At 44.6% G+C, this 20,741-nt stretch overlaps 1 protein-coding gene across 6 annotated transcripts in view; it reads right to left on the reverse strand.

The window, feature by feature from the left end:
• Positions 1–20,741, reverse strand: part of TMPRSS5 (transmembrane serine protease 5) — a 40,791-nt gene that overhangs the window by 6,701 nt on the left and 13,349 nt on the right. For 4 of the 6 annotated variants that reach the window (XM_039471446.2, XM_039471444.2, XM_039471445.2 and 1 more), the window contains exons 1-8: positions 13,692–14,826; positions 6,520–6,622; positions 6,049–6,147; positions 5,405–5,527; positions 3,468–3,603; positions 3,047–3,160; positions 1,584–1,627; positions 566–728 (exon numbers count right to left, since the gene is read on the reverse strand). In XM_039471446.2, coding sequence (XP_039327380.1) covers positions 566–728; positions 1,584–1,627; positions 3,047–3,160; positions 3,468–3,603; positions 5,405–5,527; positions 6,049–6,147; positions 6,520–6,622; positions 13,692–13,694 — 785 coding nt within the window. In that variant the 5' untranslated portion in view covers positions 13,695–14,826. Of the gene's footprint in view, positions 1–565; positions 729–1,583; positions 1,628–3,046; positions 3,161–3,467; positions 3,604–5,404; positions 5,528–6,048; positions 6,148–6,519; positions 6,623–13,691; positions 14,827–20,741 lie in introns of those variants that run through there. The other 2 variants (XM_074400611.1, XM_074400610.1) reach the window with 1 other exon arrangement.

A 20,741-nucleotide genomic window follows, 5' to 3' on the forward strand; every position in this document is an offset into this window, starting at 1 on the left:
TAAAAAGGAAGACAGATATTAACCAATAATTAATGGAAAATGATTGAACCAAAGATAAACCTGAAAAAATACAGTATGCTGTGAATGTGAAAATATTTTTAACATTAAAAGCTAGTAAGGCCAGGTTCATGCCTGTAATCCCAGCACTTTGGGAGGCTGAGGCAGCTGGATCACCTAAGGTCAGGAGTTCAAGACCAACCTGGCCAACATGGAGAAATCCCATCTCTACTAAAAATACAAAAAATTAGCTGAGCATGGTAGCACCCCAGCTAAAACACAAGAATTGCTTGAACCCGGGAGGCAGAGGTTGCAGTGAACCAAGACTGAGCCAAAGTGAGATTGTCTCAAAAAAAAAGGCTGATGAATATAAAGAACAAATATTCATATTATTACTGTTATTTGTGCAGATCTGTTCTTGATACTGAATGGGCAGAACTTCACAAACACCAGCCTTGGAGCAAAAAGCTGGAGACAGTTGGACATGAACATTTGATGTAGGACACACCAACAGCCAAACAGAAAGGGCAACTAAGGCTCTCTCTCCTCAGCAGCCGCAGAGACTTGCCTGTGCATACAATGTGCAGCAGTCACCACCCAGTGTGGCCCTAGCACAGAACCCCCGCATGTGTGTCGGAAGCCCAGAGCCACGATGACCTGCCACGGCCAGCGCCCAGGAGCCACAGCCTGCCCACCAACTATCCGGGAAGCCAGGGGTCTTGCTCCACACTCTGCCAACAGAGATGGGTGAGACAGAAACAGAGAGAGAGGTGGGTGTCAGCATGGTCCTAACTCTCAGGAAGCACAGCCCAGTGCCAAGCCTCGGAGAACCAGGGTGGACAGCTCTCATTTTTGATCCCTGGTCCTATGTTTGGGGGATGGAAAGGTAGAAGCGTTGATTACACCCCTGCCTGCACCATCCGGCTGTGGGCCTGCTGAGAGCAGAAACTATATCTGCACTAATGGAGCCCCAGTACCTAACAGAATGCCCACCCTGTAGTAGAGGTCAAAGTGTTGGTGTGTGGAAGGATGTGTGAATGGACATATGAAGAGACGAACAGATGAACAGGAAGACAAATGAAAGTAACTCCACAGATTGCTTTCCATTTGGTACCTAATTCACCATCTTCCCTTAGTTTCTGAAGCTGCTAACAGGTTAGTCAATAGCCAATAATAATATCACCTCTGGGGCTCTCCAGAAGAAATGGGGACTTTGTGTCAGAGGCCGAGGAAGAGAGTGGCAGGTAATGAAGCAAGGAGATCAGCCACCCAGATCTGTGGCTGGTGAGGGACATGATAAATGGGGACTTTGTGTCAGAGGCCGAGGAAGAGAGTGGCAGGTAATGAAGCAAGGAGATCAGCCACCCAGATCTGTGGCTGGTGAGGGACATGATGGAGGCTTAGAAAGGGCTCTGCTGGAGCAGAAAAGCAAGTGCAAGAAGGGGCCTGGCAAGGAGATGGGCAGGTGGGCAAGGACCCCCACCCCAGACCCAGCAGAGCCTCACCATAGGGCTCTTCCACACTTGAGGCAAGGGGAACACCCCTTCCTCCCACCACCACCTCCCAGGGACCAAGACATGACTCACCAGAGCATCTGAGGGAAACAACTCGACCAGAAGTGCAGTTGTTCCTATAAAACAGAGGTGCCAGCAAGAAGCTGGGCAGGGGCCACCTTGTGGCCACACACATCCAAGGATGTGAAGAATGGGGGAGGTTGGTGGAGGGTAGTGGACAGTTCTTAAGGCTGTCACGTAGCCACAGCCTGAAGAATACCACCATTTCCTTCCTGCCCCCATCCAAACACTCAGGCCCCTCCTCATCACTGGTCTCCAGGATAGTAGCACATCTCCTGCCTAACCTCCCAAAGGGCAGCAGAAGGACTTCATGGTCTTTGCAGACCAACTGGGACACAAAGTGTTTACAGATGAGAAAGCCTCACTGTTCCCACGAAGTGTCCTGAATAAATACACACTCAATTAATGAACGAATAGGTAAGTGTGTACATGACTAGGGTTCTTCACCCCATGCTCCTTCCTAGGTGTGCTGGATTCTCCACCCCAGTCCCTCTGCCTGGGCCTTGTATATTCATATTCTTGCTCTCCTCTTTCCTCTCATCTCTTTTAGCATAAGCCTCAGTTCCTTTTTTTATCAAAACCCTTTTCTTCCTTTACTCACTTCTTGCCCCTAGCAGTGCAATGTCTAGACATTAGTTTCTCCTAGTTTCCCAAATTCACTGAACTCCTGGCTCTCCTGGAGAAGTCAGTCCCACCCCTATTTCCATTTGCCCATTCAGGTACCCAAGAAAAGAACCCAGTCAGAACCCTCCCATCTCCAGCCACATTCCCAGGACAGGAGCTGGACAGGAGGAGCCTGAAGGAACAGTTTAAATTGGAAATGTGGTAATGGGGGTGCCCACCCATCCATCCCAGGAGGCTGATAGGCAGCTTGAGAAAACCTAGGAAGGGGCAAAAACCCTCTCTGCTTGTGCCCCAGTCACACCAGACCATCCCTAGGATCTGGGGGAGGGGCTGTTCCATTCCACAGCCCTCTTCTCTGGGAGACTCTCCAGGCTACAAGAAACTCTTGGCCAGAGTAATTCAACCATCTCTCTCCTGAAATATCCGAATTATCCAAATAGTGTGTGGCAGGATTCAGAGAGCACTTAGCTTGGAGACAGGGGCCTGGCTTCATGGCTTGACTTCGCTGCTTATTACTTATGCGGCCTTGGACAAGACCCTTTAGCCTTATTAAGCCTCAGTTTTCTAACCTGTAAAATGGCAATGCATTTGGAACTTTGGTGGTGTTTTATTTGTACCATTGCAAATCTTGTGACAATAATAACCAACCCTACATTTCCTCTGAAGGGCAAATAGCAGATGTGAAGCGGTGACAAACAAGACTCATCTCAACTGAGTTTGTAATTTCTGATTTTAAAATGTTCCTCTTTGTCCTCCTATCTCAGACCACCAGTGTCCTCACCACCAGGATCCCAAGAAAGGAGATTTTTGCTGAACTGACCACCAGTAAGTAACTGCCTCAGTAGTCCTACCTGGACTGCCACGCCTCCTCCAGGAAGCCTCCCAGTGCAGGAGAGAGCTGAGCAAACTCCTGGGAGCTGTTGAGTGTGATATCAGACAGGTTCACTCCCTTGTGGTGAGTGAGTCTTGGCAGAAGGGAATAGAAAGGAAGAAATCATAACTGGAATGTGCACAAGATATAATACTAGTATAATGACCACAAGACTGTGATAATGACTACTTCTGGGATTTATGCTTGTTAAAAAGCAGTAATACTCAAAACAGAGAAATGGGCTGGGGCATCATTGTGCCCAGAGGCCAGAGGATGGCCAAAAAGACCTCTTGACATTTCCTGAGCACACTGACCAGTGATGGGCATATCAAGGTCTTCAACTCCCATCCCGCGCCAGCCAGGCCTCCCCCTTCACAGGCCCCACATCTGGCTCCTGTTACCTGAGATGCCCAAGGCTCCAACAGATCTGCAGCCCCAGAGCGGGGCTCCAGCCCTCATGGCAGACCAGGAGCCAGTGCGGCCAATCCCTCACTTGCACTTCCAGCAAGAAGTCTTTGCTGCTTATTCTGAAAGATACTGAAATCACAGCAAGAAAATCACATGGAGGAGAATGGTGGTAGGGTGGGAGAGGAAGAGCTGGACCCAGGACTCTATGGTACTTGAAGAGGCCTTAATGACAGCATCCGGGTCACCCAGTGCCAAGCTCCCTGCTCCCCAGGAAGTGAGACCAGTCCCAAGAACAATGTATCCCCTATTGGTAGAGCATTTCAGTTTTCTATTTTAACTGAGTGCTTTTAAGTGTGCTCTTAAGTGGTAACTCATTGTCCCAACAGCCCTGTGCAATGAGTACTGCCATCCTCTCCATTTTACAGAAGGAAAACTAAGGCATGGAGTTTAAGCAACTTCCCAAGATCACAGACTCAGGAAGCGATGGATCCAGGACTTAAGTCTAGGTCCTTTGATTTCAAATCTTGTGATAATAATAGTTACCAGCTGTTGAGTGTATGCTTTTTCCAGGCTGTTAGGGACTACTGACCTGTGTCCCCTCCCCACCGTCAACACATTTATATGTTAAAGCCCCAACCCTCAATGTGACTATACTTGGAGACAGAGCCTTTAAGAAGTGATTAAGGTTAAATGAGGTCATGAGGGTGGGGCCCTGATCCAATAGAACCAATGTCCTTATAAGAAAAGGAAGAAGGCTGGGTGCGGTGGCTCACACCTGTAATCCCAGCACTTTGGGAGCCCAAGGCAGGCAGATCACGAGGTCAAGAGGTGGAGACCACCCTGGCCAACATGGTGAAATCCCATCTCTACTAAAAAGACAAAAATTATCCAGGAGTGGTGGCGTGCACCTATAGTCCCAGCTACTCAGGGAGGCTGAGGCAGAAGAATTGCTTGAACCTGGAAGACAGAGATTGCAGTGAGCCGAGATCACAGCATTGCCCTCCGGTCTGGTGACAGAGCAAGACTCCATCTCAAAATAAATAAATAAATAAATAAAAATGAAGAAAAGGAAGAGACACCAGACAGCTCTCTCTCCTCAAGAGCATAGGAAAGGCCCTGGGAGGACACAGGCAGAAGACAGCCATCTACAGTCCAGGAAAAGAGCCCTCTCTAGACACTGGATTTGACAGCACCTTGATCTTGAACTTCTAGCCTCCAGAACTGTGAGAAAATAAATGTGGTTTAAGCCACAGTCTGTGCTACTTAGTCATGGCAAATCACTCTACTATACAAGCTCTGTGCTGACACCTTTTTCTAGATTAGTTTATTTTATCCTTACAAACTTATGCAGTAAATATTTGTATTTCCATTTTATGGAGAAGGAAACAGACCCTACAAGAAGTAATGTGCCCAAAGCCACACAGTTAGTCAAAAACAGACTCCAACCTTATTCTAATGAGCTTATTCTAACCCCGAGCCTCTGGACAGCATTGAACCTTCTGATCCCCAACTCTTACCTGGAGGGGAGGGGACAATCAGGGGAGGGAGCTAGGGGGATGAAGTGAGATGATATACCCGGACCCCTAGGTGGCCCTGACGGTCACACACTGGCTCCCATACACACCTGACCCCTCTTCCTCCACATCCCTGGCTCACTTTACCCCACATGGCAAGTTTCCATCCCTCCTGCCAGCCTGGTCTCTGGACCTTGCCCCAGCTAGAGATCAGGACAGTCCTCAGGGAGTCCTGAAAGCCCCAAATTAGAGATCACCTCTGCAAAGGTGAGACCCTGTCACTGCCCTCACACTAGAGGCGGGAGACCCATGTTTGGCATTGAACAGAAGGCCCTTCAGTGTTAGTCCTCTTGCCCCTAGCTGTGACAGGTCCCTGGCGGGGGAGGGAGACCTGTAGCCTTAGGGGTGTGGCCCACCTGTTTTGGGAAGTGCAGGGAGCGGAGCTTCCTCACTGCTCACCTCTGAGCAGCTCAAAGTTATCTCCTCATCTTGCAAGGTCCCGGAAATGGGCTGAGAGGCAGCTGGCCACAGATACAGCACTTCAGAGAAGAACAAAGAGAAAGGGTCGAATTTCCAAAGGAGAGAGTCGGGGTGCTGACCTCCTCATCAACCATCTCGCTCTCAGGCAGGTCCCCAACTAATCCGCTGAGGAAGGGCACAGTGCTTCATCTCTCTCGGCCTTGGCCTCTATCTCTACCTCTTTGACTCTCCTTCTTCTCTCTCTCTCTGTCTCTCTCTCTGTGCGTGTGTGTGTGTGTGTGTGTGTGTGTGTGTGTGATTCTCTCTGTCTCTCTGTATGTCTCTTTCTCTGTTTGTGTGTCCTCTCTGTATCTCACTCACTGGGAAAGATTTACAGAAAAAGTCGGACTAAGGCCTCCTTGGATCATACACTTCATTCTTTACGTTGAGCCTAGATCCCTCTTGCTGCAATTTCACCCTTTCTCCCCTTGTCTGCACAGAGTAGATAAAAACACTTGTCCCATTTACCTTTAACACCTGCTCAGCATCTGCTTCTCCCTTCCAACTTCCCCCAGACCAGAGAAGGGCCCCCAGCACTGACCTAGGAGCCACGAGCCGACACCCACACCAGCCAACAGCCCCAGGGCTCCCGGCACTGCACAGCCACGTCGCAAGGAGCACCAGCGCCCAGCTTGAGAAACTGTGGGAAAATGCAGACTGGCATCTGGGTCTCCTGTTCTTGCCAGCCAGCCTTATTTCACCCTAAATTACCACCATGAGGCCAGGCACCCAATGAACTCCAACAGGATACCCCCTCCTGCCCCATCAGCCCAAATGGGGAAGAAGTGGGGAATCAGGGGAGGATGGAGATGGCCTGATCACTGAAGCCCACAAATTCCACTCAATCCCTAAAGTGGGAAATGGGGAGCAAAAGCAGGTCTGGGGATAAAGAGAGAGACAGCCTCTCACCATCAATTATGTGGGGCTGACCCAAGGAGGATCCAGGGAATGTAGGATGATTATCCTCCACTGCCCCCACCCTGTCATTCCCCTGTGGCTCAGTCTGGCCTACCAGGATGCTGCTGGCCTCCAGGCTCTGCTCTGAAGATCCCAGGTCCTTGGCCCTCCTCTGCATACTGGGCCTCCACAGTGGCATGGTCATCCAGCATCAGGCTCTGGAGAAATAAGTGTCAGACACCCAGGATCCCCACATTAAGGACTGCAGAGAGAAGTCACAGTCCAGTCCAAGTCCCTATTCTTTTATTTTTTTTTTTGAGATGGAGTCTCACTCTGTCACCGAGGCTGGAGTGCAGTGGCACAATCTCAGCTCACTGCAACTTCAGCCTCTCAGGTTCAAGCAACTCTCCTGCATCAGCCTCCTGAGTAGCTGGGATTACAGGCACGTGCCACCATGCCAGGCTAATTTTTGTATTTTTAGTAGAGACGGGGTTTCACCATGTTGGTCAGGCTGGTCTTGAACTCCTGACCTCGTGATCCACCCACCTTGGTCCCCCAAAGTGCTGGGATTACAGGCATGAGACACCGCGCCCTGCCGAGTCCCCATTCTTTAACCCCAGTGCTTCCATTGCCATTTGTAAATCTGTTTTCATCTTAGGGACTCCCTGTATATTCCCACAGATACCTTGCCAGGCCCCCCTGTGCCCTCCTGGGACCCCTAACCCCACTGACCTTACTCTCATGTGGCCAGTAGCAAATACTTGAATGCAGATTCAGACCACTTCAAAGCCTGCACTCTTAGCCATCATTCATCTTTCCTCCCATAAACATTGAAGGCATATGCTAATGTCCCTCAACACCCTCCTTCAGCTTCAAGATCCCACCCTGTCTTCATTCCCTCCTAGCTCAGAGAAAGAAGTGGCCCTCCACGATTCACCCACCCACCCATTCATTCATTCCATAGATATTTGGTCCAAGTGCACAGGTCACTATAGGGGACACTATAGGGAGTTCAGAATAAACCATGGACCATTCCCCACTCTGACTGCCTCAAAGAACCTGTAGTCTGGTACTGAAGATAAGTCATGTAAACAAAGCACAATTTGTTAAGTGACAGAAGAAAAGGTCAGCTAAACTACCTGATATGGTTTGGCTGTGTCCCCACCCAAAATCTCATCTTGAATTGTAATCCAAGTTGCAATCCCCATGTGTTGGGGTAGGGACTTTGTGGGAGGTGATTAGATCATGGGGCAGTTCCCAAATGTTCTTCTCTTAATAGTGAGTAAGTTCTCATGAGATCTGATGGTTTTATAAGGGGCTCTTCCCCTCTTCCCTCTGCACCTCTCTCTCCTGCCACCATGTGAAAAAGGATGTGTTTGCTTCCCCTTCTGCCATGATTGTAAGTTTTCTGAGGCCTGCCAGCCATGCAGAACTGTGAGTCAAGTAAATCTTTTGGCTTTATAAATCACTCAGTCACCGGCAGTTCTTTATAGCAGTGTGAGAACAAACTAATACAGTAAATTGGTACTGGGAGCGGGGTGCTGCTGTAAAGATACCTAAATATGTGGAAGTGACTCTGGAACTGGGTAACAGGTAGAGGCTGGAATAGTTTGGAGGGCTCAGAAAAAGACAGCAAGATGTGGGAAACTTTAGAACTTCCTAGAGACTTGTTAAATAGTTTTGACCAAAATGTTGATAGTGATATAGACAATGAAATCCAGGCTGAGGTGGTCTCAGATGGAAATAAGGAACTCCTTGGAAACTGGAGGAAAGGTGACTCTTGGTATGCTTTAGCAAAAGGACTGGAGGCCTTTTGCCCCTGCCCTAGAGAGCTGTGGAACTTTGGTGGTGTTTTATTTTTTTTGCAGGGGTGGGGGGTTGTTCAACTTTATTGAAGCATAATGCACATTCAAAATATTGCATACATTTTAAGTTCTCAGATCAATAACTTTGACAAAGGTATATACCCACATGACCAACACAATCAAAATATAGGACATTAAGGTCACCCCAGAAATTTTCTTCCTGCCTTTTCACAGTTAACTTCTCACCAACCCACAGCCCTGGAAAATAACTGATCTGTTTCTGTCACTGTATGTCAGAGTTCCCTTTTTTATAGTTTTATATAAATGAAACCATGTGACATATACTCTTTCATTTTTTTTTTTTTAATTTTACTTTAACTTTCAGGATACCCCTGAAGAATGTGCAGGTTTGTTACGTAGGTATACATGTGCCATGGTGGTTTGCTGCACCCATCAACTCATCATCTAGATTTTAGGCCCCACATGCATTCAACATTTGTCCTAATGCTCTCCCTCCCCTTGTCCACCACCTTTCAACAGGCCCCAGTGTATGTTGGTCCCCTCTCTGTGTCCATGTGTTCTCATTGTTCAGCTCCCACTTATGAGTGAGAACATGTGGTGTTTGGTTTTCTGTTTCTGTGTTAGTTTGCTGAGAATGATGGCTTCCAGTTTGATCCATGTCCTTGCAGAGGACATGATCTCATTCTTCTTTTATGGCTGCATAGTATTCCATGGTGTATATTTGCCACATTTTCTTTATCCAGTCTATCGTTGATGGGCGTTTGAGTTGGTTCCAAGTCTCTGCTATTGTAAATAGTGCTGCAATAAACATACATGTAAATATGTCTTTATAGTAGAATGATTTATAATCCTGTGAGTATATATCCAGTAATGGGACTGCTGAGTCAAATGGTATTTCTGGTTCTAGATCCTTGGGGAATCACCACACTGTCTTGAGATCTGTGGAACTTAGGACTTTAGAGAGATGATTTAGGGTATCTGGCAGAAGAAATTTCTAAGCAGCAAAGTGTTCAAGAGGAAACAGAGCATAAAAGTTTGAAAAATTTGTGGCCTGATGGTGTGATAGATGATTTTAGGCCTGGCCCAAAAACCCATTTTCTGATGAGAAATTCAAGTCCACTGCAGAAATCTGCATAACTAATGGGGAGCTAAATGTTAAACACCAAGACAATGGGGAAAATATCTACAGGGCATGTCAGAGACCTGCACAACAGTCCCTTCCAACACAGGCCCAGAAGCCCAGGAGAGAAAAATGGTCTTGTGGGCCAGGCCCAGGACCCCACTATTCTGTGCAGCCTGGGGACATGGTATTCTATGTCCCCACTGCATCAGCTTCAGCTGTGCCTAAAAGGGGGCAAGGTACAGCTCAAGTCATTGTTTCAGAGGGTGCAAGCCCAAGCCTTGGCAGCTTCCATATGGTGTTGAGCCTGTGGGTACACAGAAGCCAAGAACTGAGGTTTGAAAACCTCCACTAGATTTCAGAAGATGTCTGGAAACGCTTGGATGTCCAGGCAGGAGTTTGCTGCAGGGGTGGAGCCATGGAGAGCCTCTGGAAGGGCACTATAGAAGGGAATTGTAGGGTTGAAGCCCCCACACAGAGTCCCCACTGGGGCACTGCCTAGTGGAGCTATGAAAAGAAGGCCACCGTCCTACAGATCCCAGAATGGTAGATCCACCAACAGCTTGCACCGTGAGCCTGAAAAAGCTTCAGGCACTCAACATCAGCCCATGAAAGCAGTCAGGAGTGGGGGCTCTGCCCCACAAAGCCACAAGGGCAGAGCTGCCCAAGGCCATGGGAGCCTATCTCTTGCATCAGCATAACCTGGATGTCATGCTTCATGTCATGACATGTAGTCAAAGAAGATCATTTTGGAACTTTAAGGTTTAATGTGTGGCCTATTGGATTTCAGTCTTGCATGGGAACTGTAGTCCCCTTGTTTTGGGCCAATTTCTCCCATTTGGAATGAGTGTATTTACCCAATGCCTGTATCCCATTGTATCAGGGAAGTAACTAAGTTGCTTTTGATTTTACAGGCTCATAGGTAGAAGAGACTTACCTTGTCTCAAGTGAGACCGTAGACTTGGACTTTTGAGTTAACATGAACAAGTTAAGACTTTGGTGTGATTGTTGGACTGTTGGAAAGGTAAGATTGTGTTTTGAAATGAGAACATGAGATTTGGGAGGGGCCGGGATAGAATGATATGGTTTGGCTCACCCAATATCTCATCTTGAATTGTAATTCAAATTGCAATTACCATGTATCAGGGGAGGGACCTCATGGTAGGTGATTGGATCATGGGGCAGTTCCCTCATGCTGTTCTCATGATAGTGAGTGAGTTTTCACAAGATCTGATGGTTTTATAAGGGTCTTTTCCCTTTTTACTTTACACTTCCTTCTCCTGCCATCATGTGAAGAACGTGTCTGCTTCCCCTTCCACCATGATTGTAAGTTTCCTGAGGCTTCCCCAGCCATGCGGAACTATGAGTCAATTAAACCTCTTTTATAAATTACCCAGTCTCAGGTAGTTCTTCATAGCAGTGTGAGAACAGATTAATATACTACCATCATCATTCAAAAGAACAAGAGCTTACTTCTCATTGAGGTGACCCACAGAAGGCTTCCTAGAAAAAGCAGCCTCTGAGACAAGCCCACATGGATAAAGATACATGCTCTATAGGCAAGGTGTTGGGCTGCTGCAACAAGAGTGAGGTAGCAGCCCTACCTCCCATCCCCTATACCAGCCACAGCCCAGGACCTGTAGGACTGGACCTCCCAAGAGCTGCAGGCCTTGCTTTTCCAGGAGAAACAGAAGTACATGCATGAACATTGGGTAATTCAGGCAAAGAGGACTGAATCAGCAAATGCATGGCGATGAGAAAGCATAGAGCAGAATAAGTCATAAGTGTGCCTGAAGCTCATGAGCCATTAAGAAGAGTAATGAAAATAAGATCTAAAAAAAAAAAAAAAAGCTAGGTCTACAACCTACTATGTGAACTTACAACTCAGGCCATCTCTTCAAATTTCAGTTTTGTCATTTGTAAAATAAGAGTAATAACTCCTAGCCGGGCGCAGTGGCTCAAGCCTGTAATCCCAGCACGTTGGGAGGCCGAGGCGGGTGGATCACGAGGTCGAGAGATCAAGACCATCCTGGTCAACATGGTGAAACCCCGTCTCTACTAAAAATACAAAAAAATAGCTGGGCATGGTGGCACGTGCCTGTAATCCCAGCTACTCAGGAGGCTGAGGCAGGAGAATTGCCTGAACCCAGGAGGCGGAGGTTGCGGTGAGCCGAGATGGTGCCATTGCACTCCAGCCTGGGTAACAAGAGCGAAACTCCGTCTCAAAAAAAAAAAAAAAAAAAAAAGAGTAATAACTCCTATTTCCCAAGGAATAATCTCCCTCCTTGAGTCTCCCTCTGTTATTCTCCATGCCATAAAGTCAGAATAATCTTTCTAAAATGCAAATATGAATATGTGAGCCCTATCTCTAAAATACCGCATGAGTCTGTGTGGCCTTCAGGATCAAACCAGAGCTCCATGGCATGGTTTAAAGGTCCTCTGTGATCTCACCCTGCCTCACCTCTCCATCCTCACTGCCAGCACTTGCTCCCTCCACAGAAAAACTTGGGGTCACACTGACATGCATGTCATTTCTCAGTGCCTTCAGGCACTCTCACAACACAGAGACTTTGCATCTGCTCTCCCCCTTCCCCATGTAGCTGACTCCTACTGACCCCTGAAGACTCAGCACAGACATCACTTCCCCCAGAGCTTCCTTCAATGCATACAGCACTTGTTGGGCCCTATATTGTGCTCATGTACTTCCTTCTCTCTCCTTCCTGACTGGTTTACGTGTCTCAGGGCTAAGCACAGGGCCTGGAACAAAGTGAGAATTCAGTTAAGGTACAGTAAAGGAGGAAAGGAAAGAAGGGAGGGAGGGAGAGAGGGAGATACAAATAAGATACTGTGAATTAAAATAGCTTTATAAATTGTAAAGCCCAATGCAAATGTTAAGTCTAATCATATTCATAAGAACTACACATAAACTGTATATTTTTCCCCAAAAAATTTATAATCCAGTAGGTTAGATAAGATCTCTTAAAACTGAAGCAACTCCCATTTCCCCTCAGACTCCCACTTCCCTAGCATCTTTCCCTATCAACATGTAGGGTTGTACACAATGAGGATAAAGCACTGAAACACTGACTTCAAAACAATGTTGGCTTAAACGTGATTTTCACATGTCACATGAAATGCTCTTTTCACACCAAAATCTCCCCAGTCATGCCTTCATACTTTACTGAACTAGTCTTCCTAACCCTCTGGCAGGAGGAAGGAAAGTCTTTGTCAGACTCACCTAGGTCAGTCACCTCCAAATTTCCCTGAAAATCATTCCACTGGACCCAGACCACCCATGCCAGTTCAGCTCACAGACAGGGCGGCAGCCCAACACCTTGCCTATAGAGTGAGGTAGCAGCCCCATCTCCCCATCCCCTACACCAGCCACAGCCCAGGACCTGTAGGACTGGACCTCCCAAGAGCTGCAGGCCTTGCTTTTCCAGGAGAAACAGAGGTAATGGTTTGTATCATACTACATGCATTCTTTCTTGTGCCTAGAGGTGAGACTCACAGGACACACGCAGTAAGGCTGGAGGACAGCAGGCTTGGGAGAGCCAGTCAAGCACTCATAAGAAAGTAGAGAAGCCGGGCACAGTGGCTCATGCCTGTTATCCCAGCACTTTGGGAGGCCAAGGTGGGAAGATCACCTGAGGTCAGGAGTTTGAGACCAGCGTGACTGACATTGAGAAACCCTATCTCTACTAAAAATAGAAAATAAGCTAGACATGGTGGTGCATGACTGTAATCCCAGCTACTTGGGAAGCTGAGGCAGGAGAATCACTTGAACCCAGGAGGCGGAGGTTGCAATGAGCTGAGATCGCATCATTGCACTCCAGCCTGGGCAACAAGAGCGAAACTCTGTCTCAAAAAAAAAAAAAAAAAAAAAAAAAAAAGAGAGAAAGTAGAGGGTGCCCCACCTCAGTGCCAAGGAAGCTTGGCTTTAAACTCAGCCTCTGAACAAACTGGCCTCACCTCATGAACTGCCCACCTCAAAATTCAACAGCCCAAGCTCATGTGCTAATCTAGAAAAAAATGGCCTTTAAAATTACAGGACTCCTTGCTCCGCTTTTTGAGTGAAAGTTCAACATCATAATAATTTGTTGTGTACCATGTATGTGCAAAGCACTTGATGTTCCTAAGAGGGACAAGAGAGGAGAAAAAAAGGCAGTCCCTAGAGAGGAAACAGGAAATTGGCCACACAGGGCCCTTGCTAGGATCCAGCCCCTGTACCAGAGCTGCCTCAGGAGGCTCTTTCCACCAGCCTAGAATCCCAAGGGCAGAGCAGGGAGAGAGAAAAAAGAGAGAGGCCACAGCAGGGATGGCACAGAGGCGCAGTCTTACCATAGGGGTCAGTGGCACTGTGGTAAAGCCTCAGGGTCTACCAGGCAGCGTTCTGCTCCTGTTTTCAGGCCAGCATTGATTAAAGCTAGCCCAGCAAGCTTGGTTGGAAGATGAGGTTTCCCTGGTTCACACATGGCCCCTCCCTGTTTCCCGTCTCCAACACTCACACAGACATGCGCCACAGAGACAATGAACTCTGCTCAGGACCCATGAATAGGCCCCTTGTTGCAGGAAAGGGGGACAAGGGCTGGGTTGGGCCGGGCTGGGCAGCCCCAGTCCCTCTCATCTGCTAACTGGAACTCGGAAACAGAGGAAAAGGTTATGGGGAGGAGGGAGGCCAACGACTGTTGCTTAGCAACTAGGTCCCTTGTGCCAAAAAGTGTGCCCCATGCATGCTGGCAGAATTCTCTCTTCCTGCTGACAGGGCTGTATTGGACAGACCGATATTAGCATTTGTTGAAATATTTCTGAGCCCTCTGGATTATATCACGCCTCCACATGGGTTGGCTTTCCTAGCAGTCTGGGGCCATCACCATGTTGGAATTGTTGGGGTGATGATGGAAGATCTTTGTCACCTGTTGCCTCAGGGCCACATCTGTCACCCCAGTGCCAGGGAAGTGGGACCTCTCCCCCTTTCTACCCTGGGAGCCAGTTGCAGTAGGAGCCCTCAGTGCCATCTTGTTTCAAAGCACAAGGTGACTCAGCTGAGCCCACACTGGGCTAAACATACCTGGGAGCCAGGCACATCTCTTTAGACAAGGAGGCAGACAGAATAGGTCCTCGGAAAGGTAAACGCAGGTGCGGCTTCCCTTCCTCCAGTTGGCTTCTCCAAAACCCCTCAAATGGGGCAGTTAAGAATATAGGCTTTAGGCTGGGCACAGTGGCTCACACCTGTAATCCCAGCACTTTGGGAGACCGAGGCGGGTGGATCACGGGGTCAGGAGATCAAGACCATCCTGGCCAGCATGGAGAAACCCCGTCTCTACTAAAATTCAAAAAAATTAGCAGTGTATGGTGGTGTGTGCCTGTAGTCCCAGCTACTTGGGAGGCTAAGGCAGGGTAATTGTTTGAACCCAGGAGGTGGAGGTTGCAGTAAGCCATGACCACGCCATCACACTCCAGCCTGGCAACAGAGCAAGACTCTTGTCTCAAAAAAAAAAAAAAAAAAAATATATATATATATATATACACACACATATATGCATATATGTATATGTGTGTGTGTGTGTGTGTGTGTATATATATATATATATATATATATATGTATATGTATATATATATATATAGGCTTTAGAGTCATACCCTTCATCCAACCTCAGTTCTCCCACTTTCCTTACTCAGCCTCACCTGTAAAATGAGGATAGTAGCACCTACCTCATAGGGTTGATGTTAGAATTCATTGAGATATTGACTATAAAGCCCATAGCCTGATGTCTAACATAGACTCTATTCAGCAAACAGTAGCTGCATTGACATTGTTGAATTTCACCCACACAGAATTTAACATTTTGCTCCCTGTTTTCCTCATACACTGTATTAGTCAGTCCTTCCACTGCTATAAATAAATACCTGAGACTGGGTAATTTCTAGAGAAAAGAGATTTGACTCATGGTTCCACAGGCCATAAAGGAAGCACAGTGGCTCCTGCTTCTGGGGAGGCCTCAGGAAGCTTTCAATCATGGTGGAAGACAAAGGGGGAGCAAGGCCTCTAACATGGCAAAAGCAAGAGCAGGGGAGAGAGTGAGGAGATGCCACACACTTTTAAACAACCAGATCTCATGGAAACTCTATCACGAGAATAGCACCAAGTGCATGATGAATCATGAAGGATTCTCAATCATGAAGAATCCACCCGCATGATCCAATCACCTCCTATCACGGGCCACTTCTAACATTGGTGATTATGATTTGACGTGAGATTTGGATTGGGACACAGATCCAAACCATATCACACACTCAAGTGTGATATGGTCATCACACCAGAGCACATACAAGACAATGAAGAGACAGGGATCAGCCGTGAATTATAGAAGAAGAAGGAGTAAAATGGTGGCTGGAATTCGAAGCCCTTGGCTAGGCTCTGAGGTCTCCTAGGACCATACTTTTCAGACTACAAACTTGAGTATCTACTCTGTGTCAGAAACTAGACTGGGCATGGGGGATGAACAAGTCACAGATTGGGTGCTTACAGACTGGAAAAAGGGACAGAAACAGATGTAAGTAATTGTTATTATGAAAAGTGAAATAACAAAGGTGTAAACCCAGAGGTATAGGAGAATAGAGGAAGAGCTGCCCCAAGAACACAAAGAAGAGGACTTCACAAGTGAAGGGTTTCTCCTCCTTCACAATGGAGGAGACGTTTGAATTGAGTTTTGAGAAGTGACAAAGCAATCACAGAGAAGGGTATTTAAAATATATTGCAGGTAATGTCAATAAAAATGGTAGGAGTAAAATCCTCTGAAAATTCCCTCCTCCCTAAGAGCAATGAGGAAAATGGCAAAAAAAAAAAAAAATGGTGAGAATCAAATTTTTCAGAACTCTGGAAATTATTCAAAAGTTTACAGCAAGTTTACAGCAATCTGGGAAGACTTTGTTCAAGAAAAAAAAAAAAAGCAATCTTAGTAAAACTGGTAAGCCTTGTGGCATTTTAACTTGCTCCAATTCCATCCCCCTCACCCCAACTATGCAGTAGCCTTGAAAACCAACAAACCACAATCACCACGGAAACCAGCAGCCTGGCAGCTACAAGAAGGGATAGAACAGGTTTGGAGTTCCTTCAAAGCTTCATTCCCAGAGACTTGTAATATTTGACCTATCTAGTGGTTCCCTGGAAGATCCCATTTGCAAGACTGTCTTTATTTCACCTGTCTCAAAGCTCGCCTAAAGTGAACAACTTTTTCCTTAAAGGTATTTGTTTAAAACAACTGCAGACAATTGCTGGACTTTGTGGCCACCTAAAACAATAATAACAGTTGAGGCTAAAAGAAAAAAAAAATAGGCTAACCAAAAACCTTAAAAGGAAAATCTGGGGAATAAATTATCTATAGAGGGTCTTGAAAGGCTCTGAAATATTGCTGGGAATATAGAAAGCCATATGTATGCATAGGCAGGTGCACATGCCCAGGCTGTGCATATGTGCAGGAAAAACCTAAGGAAGGTCCTAAGCTCTCACCCTGGACTAACCTTAAGGCTCTGCACAAGCACGAAAGCTAAGATAGAGTTGTCAAATTTCCTGTCTGACTGTTGAAGTCACGTCCCAACATACACACAGAGTCCCTCTGCAAAAACAGAGCAATTTACTGGTTCCAAGCGTCAAGGCACTCTGTTCAATTATTAGCTGAACACTAGGCAGAGATTTCAGTGGCCACACATGACAAAAAACACAGACTTTGCAGAATTAGCTCAGAAAATTCACAAAACAAACAAACAAGCAACATCAACAACAGCAAACCCTTAGGAAGAAAGAGAATCTTATTTCCAAAGTTGCTGTATTGTATTACATTGTTTAAAATGCAGTTTTCAATAATAAATTGTGAGGCACACAAAGAAACAAGAAAGTGAGGTACATACAATGGGGAAAAACACAATTGATAAAAACTCTCCCTAGGGAAGTCCATATATTGAACTTCTAAGATGGAAACTTTAAATCAGCAATTCTATATGCATTCAAAGAACTAAAGAAAACCATATCCAAAGAACTAGAAAAAGGTATGAGAATAATATCTTATCAGGTAATGAATATCAATAAGGAAATAGAAATTATATATATTTTAAAAGAACAGAATACAAATTCTTGAGTTGAGTAGTACAATAACTGAAATAAAAAATTCACTAGAGTGGCTCAACAGCAAATTTGAGCAGGCAGAAGAAAGCATCTGTGAATTAAAGATATGTAAATAGATATTATACGGTCTAATGGATAGAAAGGAAAAAAGAATGGAGAAAAATGAACAAAGGTTCAGAGACATTTGAGATAACATCAAAAATATGGTGTGTGTGTGTGTGTGTGTGTGTGTGTGTGTGTGTGTGTGTGTGTGTGTGTAAAATGAGCATCCGAGAGGGAAGAGTGAGAGAAGAAGGCAGAACGAATATTCGAAAAAATAATGACAGACACTTTCCAAATTTGATGAAAAATATTAATCTGCACATGGGAGAAAATTCAATAAACTCCAAGTAGGATACATCAAGAGATCCACATGTAAATACATCATAATCAAATTGTTTAAGGCCAAAGACTAGAAAAGAGTGGGAAGCAGCATGAGGAAAGCAACTCATCACATACAAAGGGATCCTCGATCAACAGTTTAACAGTTAAGCAGAAACTATGGAAGCCAGAATAACGTATCAAGTTCCTTAAAGAAAAAGATTGTCAACCAGAGTTTTGTACATAGCAAAACTATCCTTCAAAAGTGAAAAATAAATTAAGATAATCCCAGATAGACAAAAACTAAGAGAATTCATCGCTAGTAAACCTGTCCTACAAGAAATACAGTCATGTGCCACATGACAGTCGGCAGTATACCACATATTCAACAGTGGTCCCACAGGATTATAATGGAGCTTTTACACTGTATTTTTAATGTGTCTTTTCTATGTTTAGTTACATAAACACTTAGTATTTTGTTATAATTGTATTCAGTATGGTAATATGCTATCCAGGTTCATAGCCTCAGAGCAATAGGCTATGCCACATAGCCTAGATGTGTAGTAGGCCATACCATCTAGGTTTGTGTAAGTACACTCTGTTTCACACAATGACAAAATTGCCTAGCAAAGCAGTTATCAGAATGTATCTCCATCGTTAAGTGATACATGGCTATGCGAAAGCAAGTCCTTTAGGCTGAAATAAAAAGATATAAGACAGTAACTTGAATCTATATTAAGAAATAAAAAATGCTAGTAAAGAAAAGTATATAGGTAGGCCAGGCGCGGTGGCTCAAGCCTGTAATCCCAGCATGTTGGGAGGCCGAGGCAGGTGGATCACGAGGTCAAGAGATCAAGACCATCCTGGTCAACATGGTGAAACCCCGTCTCTATGAAAAATACAAAAAATTAGCTGGGCATGGTGGCGTGTGCCTGTAATCCCAGCTACTCAGGAGGCTGAGACAGGAGAAGTGGCTGAACCCAGGAGGTGGAGGTTGTGGTGAGCCGAGATCACGCCATTGCACTCCAGCCTGGGTAACAAGAGTGAAACTCCGTCTCAGAAAAAAAAAAAAAAAAAAAGAAAAGTATATAGGTAAACATAAAAGACAGTATAAATGTATATTTATGTTTGTAATTCTTTATGTTCGTCCATCTGACTTTAAAGACAATTGCATAAATCCACAATTATAAATCTGTATTATGGCCATATAATACAAAAGTATACAATTTGTATGACAATACAGCACAAAGTAAGAAGAGAATAAACTAATAAGAGCAAAGTTTTTTTATACTATTGAAATTAAATTGGTATTAATTGGAATACATTATTACAATTTAAAACATTAACTGAAATTATCAAGATACTAAGAAAATAACTGTTAAAACTTATATAGTAAAAGAGATGACAAAGGAATTTAAATGGAACACTAGAAAATAACTGCTTAATACAAAGCAGCAATGAAACAAAAACATATAAGACATATAAAAAATAGCAAAATAGTGGGTGAAGGACATGAACAGATACTTTTCAAAAGAAGGCATACATGAAGCCAACAAACATATGAAAAAATGCTCATCATCACTGGTCATTAGAGAAATGCAAATCAAAACCACATTGAGATACCACCTCACGGCAGTTAGAATGGCGATCATTAAAAAATCTGGAGACAACAGATGCTGGAAAGGATGTGGAGAAATAGGAACACTTTTACACTGTTGGTGGGAGTGTAAATTAGTTCAACCATTGTGGAAAACAGTGTGGCAATTCCTCAAGGATCTAGAAATGAACTTCCATTTGACCCAGCAATCCCATTACTGGGTATATATCCAAAGGATTAGAAATCGTTCTATTATAAAGACACATGCACACGTATGTTCATAGCAGCACTGTTTGCAATAGCAAAGACCTGGAACCAACCCAGATGCCCATTGATCATAGACTGGACAGGGAAAATGTGGCACATATACACCATGGAATACTATGCAGCCATAAAAAATGATGAGTTCATGTCCTTTATGGGGACATGGATGAATCTGGAAACCATCATTCTCAGCAAACTGATACAAACGCAGAAAATCAAACACTGCATGTTCTCACTCATACGTGGGTGTTGAACAATGAGAACACATGGACACAGGGAAGGGAGCATCACACACTGGGGTCTGTTAGGGGGGAATGGGGGACAGTGGCGGGTAGGGAGGTTGGGGAGGGATAACATAGGGAGAAATGCTAGATATAGGTGATGGAGGGATGGAGGCAGCAAACGACATTGCCATGTATGTACCTATGCAACAATCCTGCATGTTCTGCACATTTACCCCAGAACCTAAAATGCAATAAAATATGTTTTTATATTTATATATATTTATATTTATTATATATATATTTATAATATTTATAAATATTTATATTTATATATTTATAAATATATTTATTTATATTTTATTTTTATTTATTTTTTATATATTTATATATAATTTTATATAATTTATAAAATATAAATATATATATTAATATATAAATTATATAAAATTATATATACAATATACAAATATATATATATATAATATTTTATAGAGCAAGGTCTAGGTTTTAGACTCCATTTTAATCCTGATGTTTTTTGCACGGTGTCTGGCACACAGTGGATTCTTAATAAAATATTTGCTGGGTTAAAAAAAAAAAAGAGAAAAATAACAGACATAAATTCTACCTTATCAGTAGCTATACTAAATGTAAATGGATTAAACTCTTCAATTAAAAAGTAGAGATTGGCAGAATGAATTTCTAAAGCCATGATCAAGCTATATGCTATATATAAAAGACACATTTTAGGTTTAAAGACAAAATACATTGAAGGTAAAAAGATGAAAAAACACGTTCCATGTACACAGAAATCAAAAGAGAAC

The sequence above is a fragment of the Saimiri boliviensis genome, chromosome 6, assembly GCF_048565385.1.
Source record: "Saimiri boliviensis isolate mSaiBol1 chromosome 6, mSaiBol1.pri, whole genome shotgun sequence".
NCBI lineage: Eukaryota > Metazoa > Chordata > Mammalia > Primates > Cebidae > Saimiri > Saimiri boliviensis.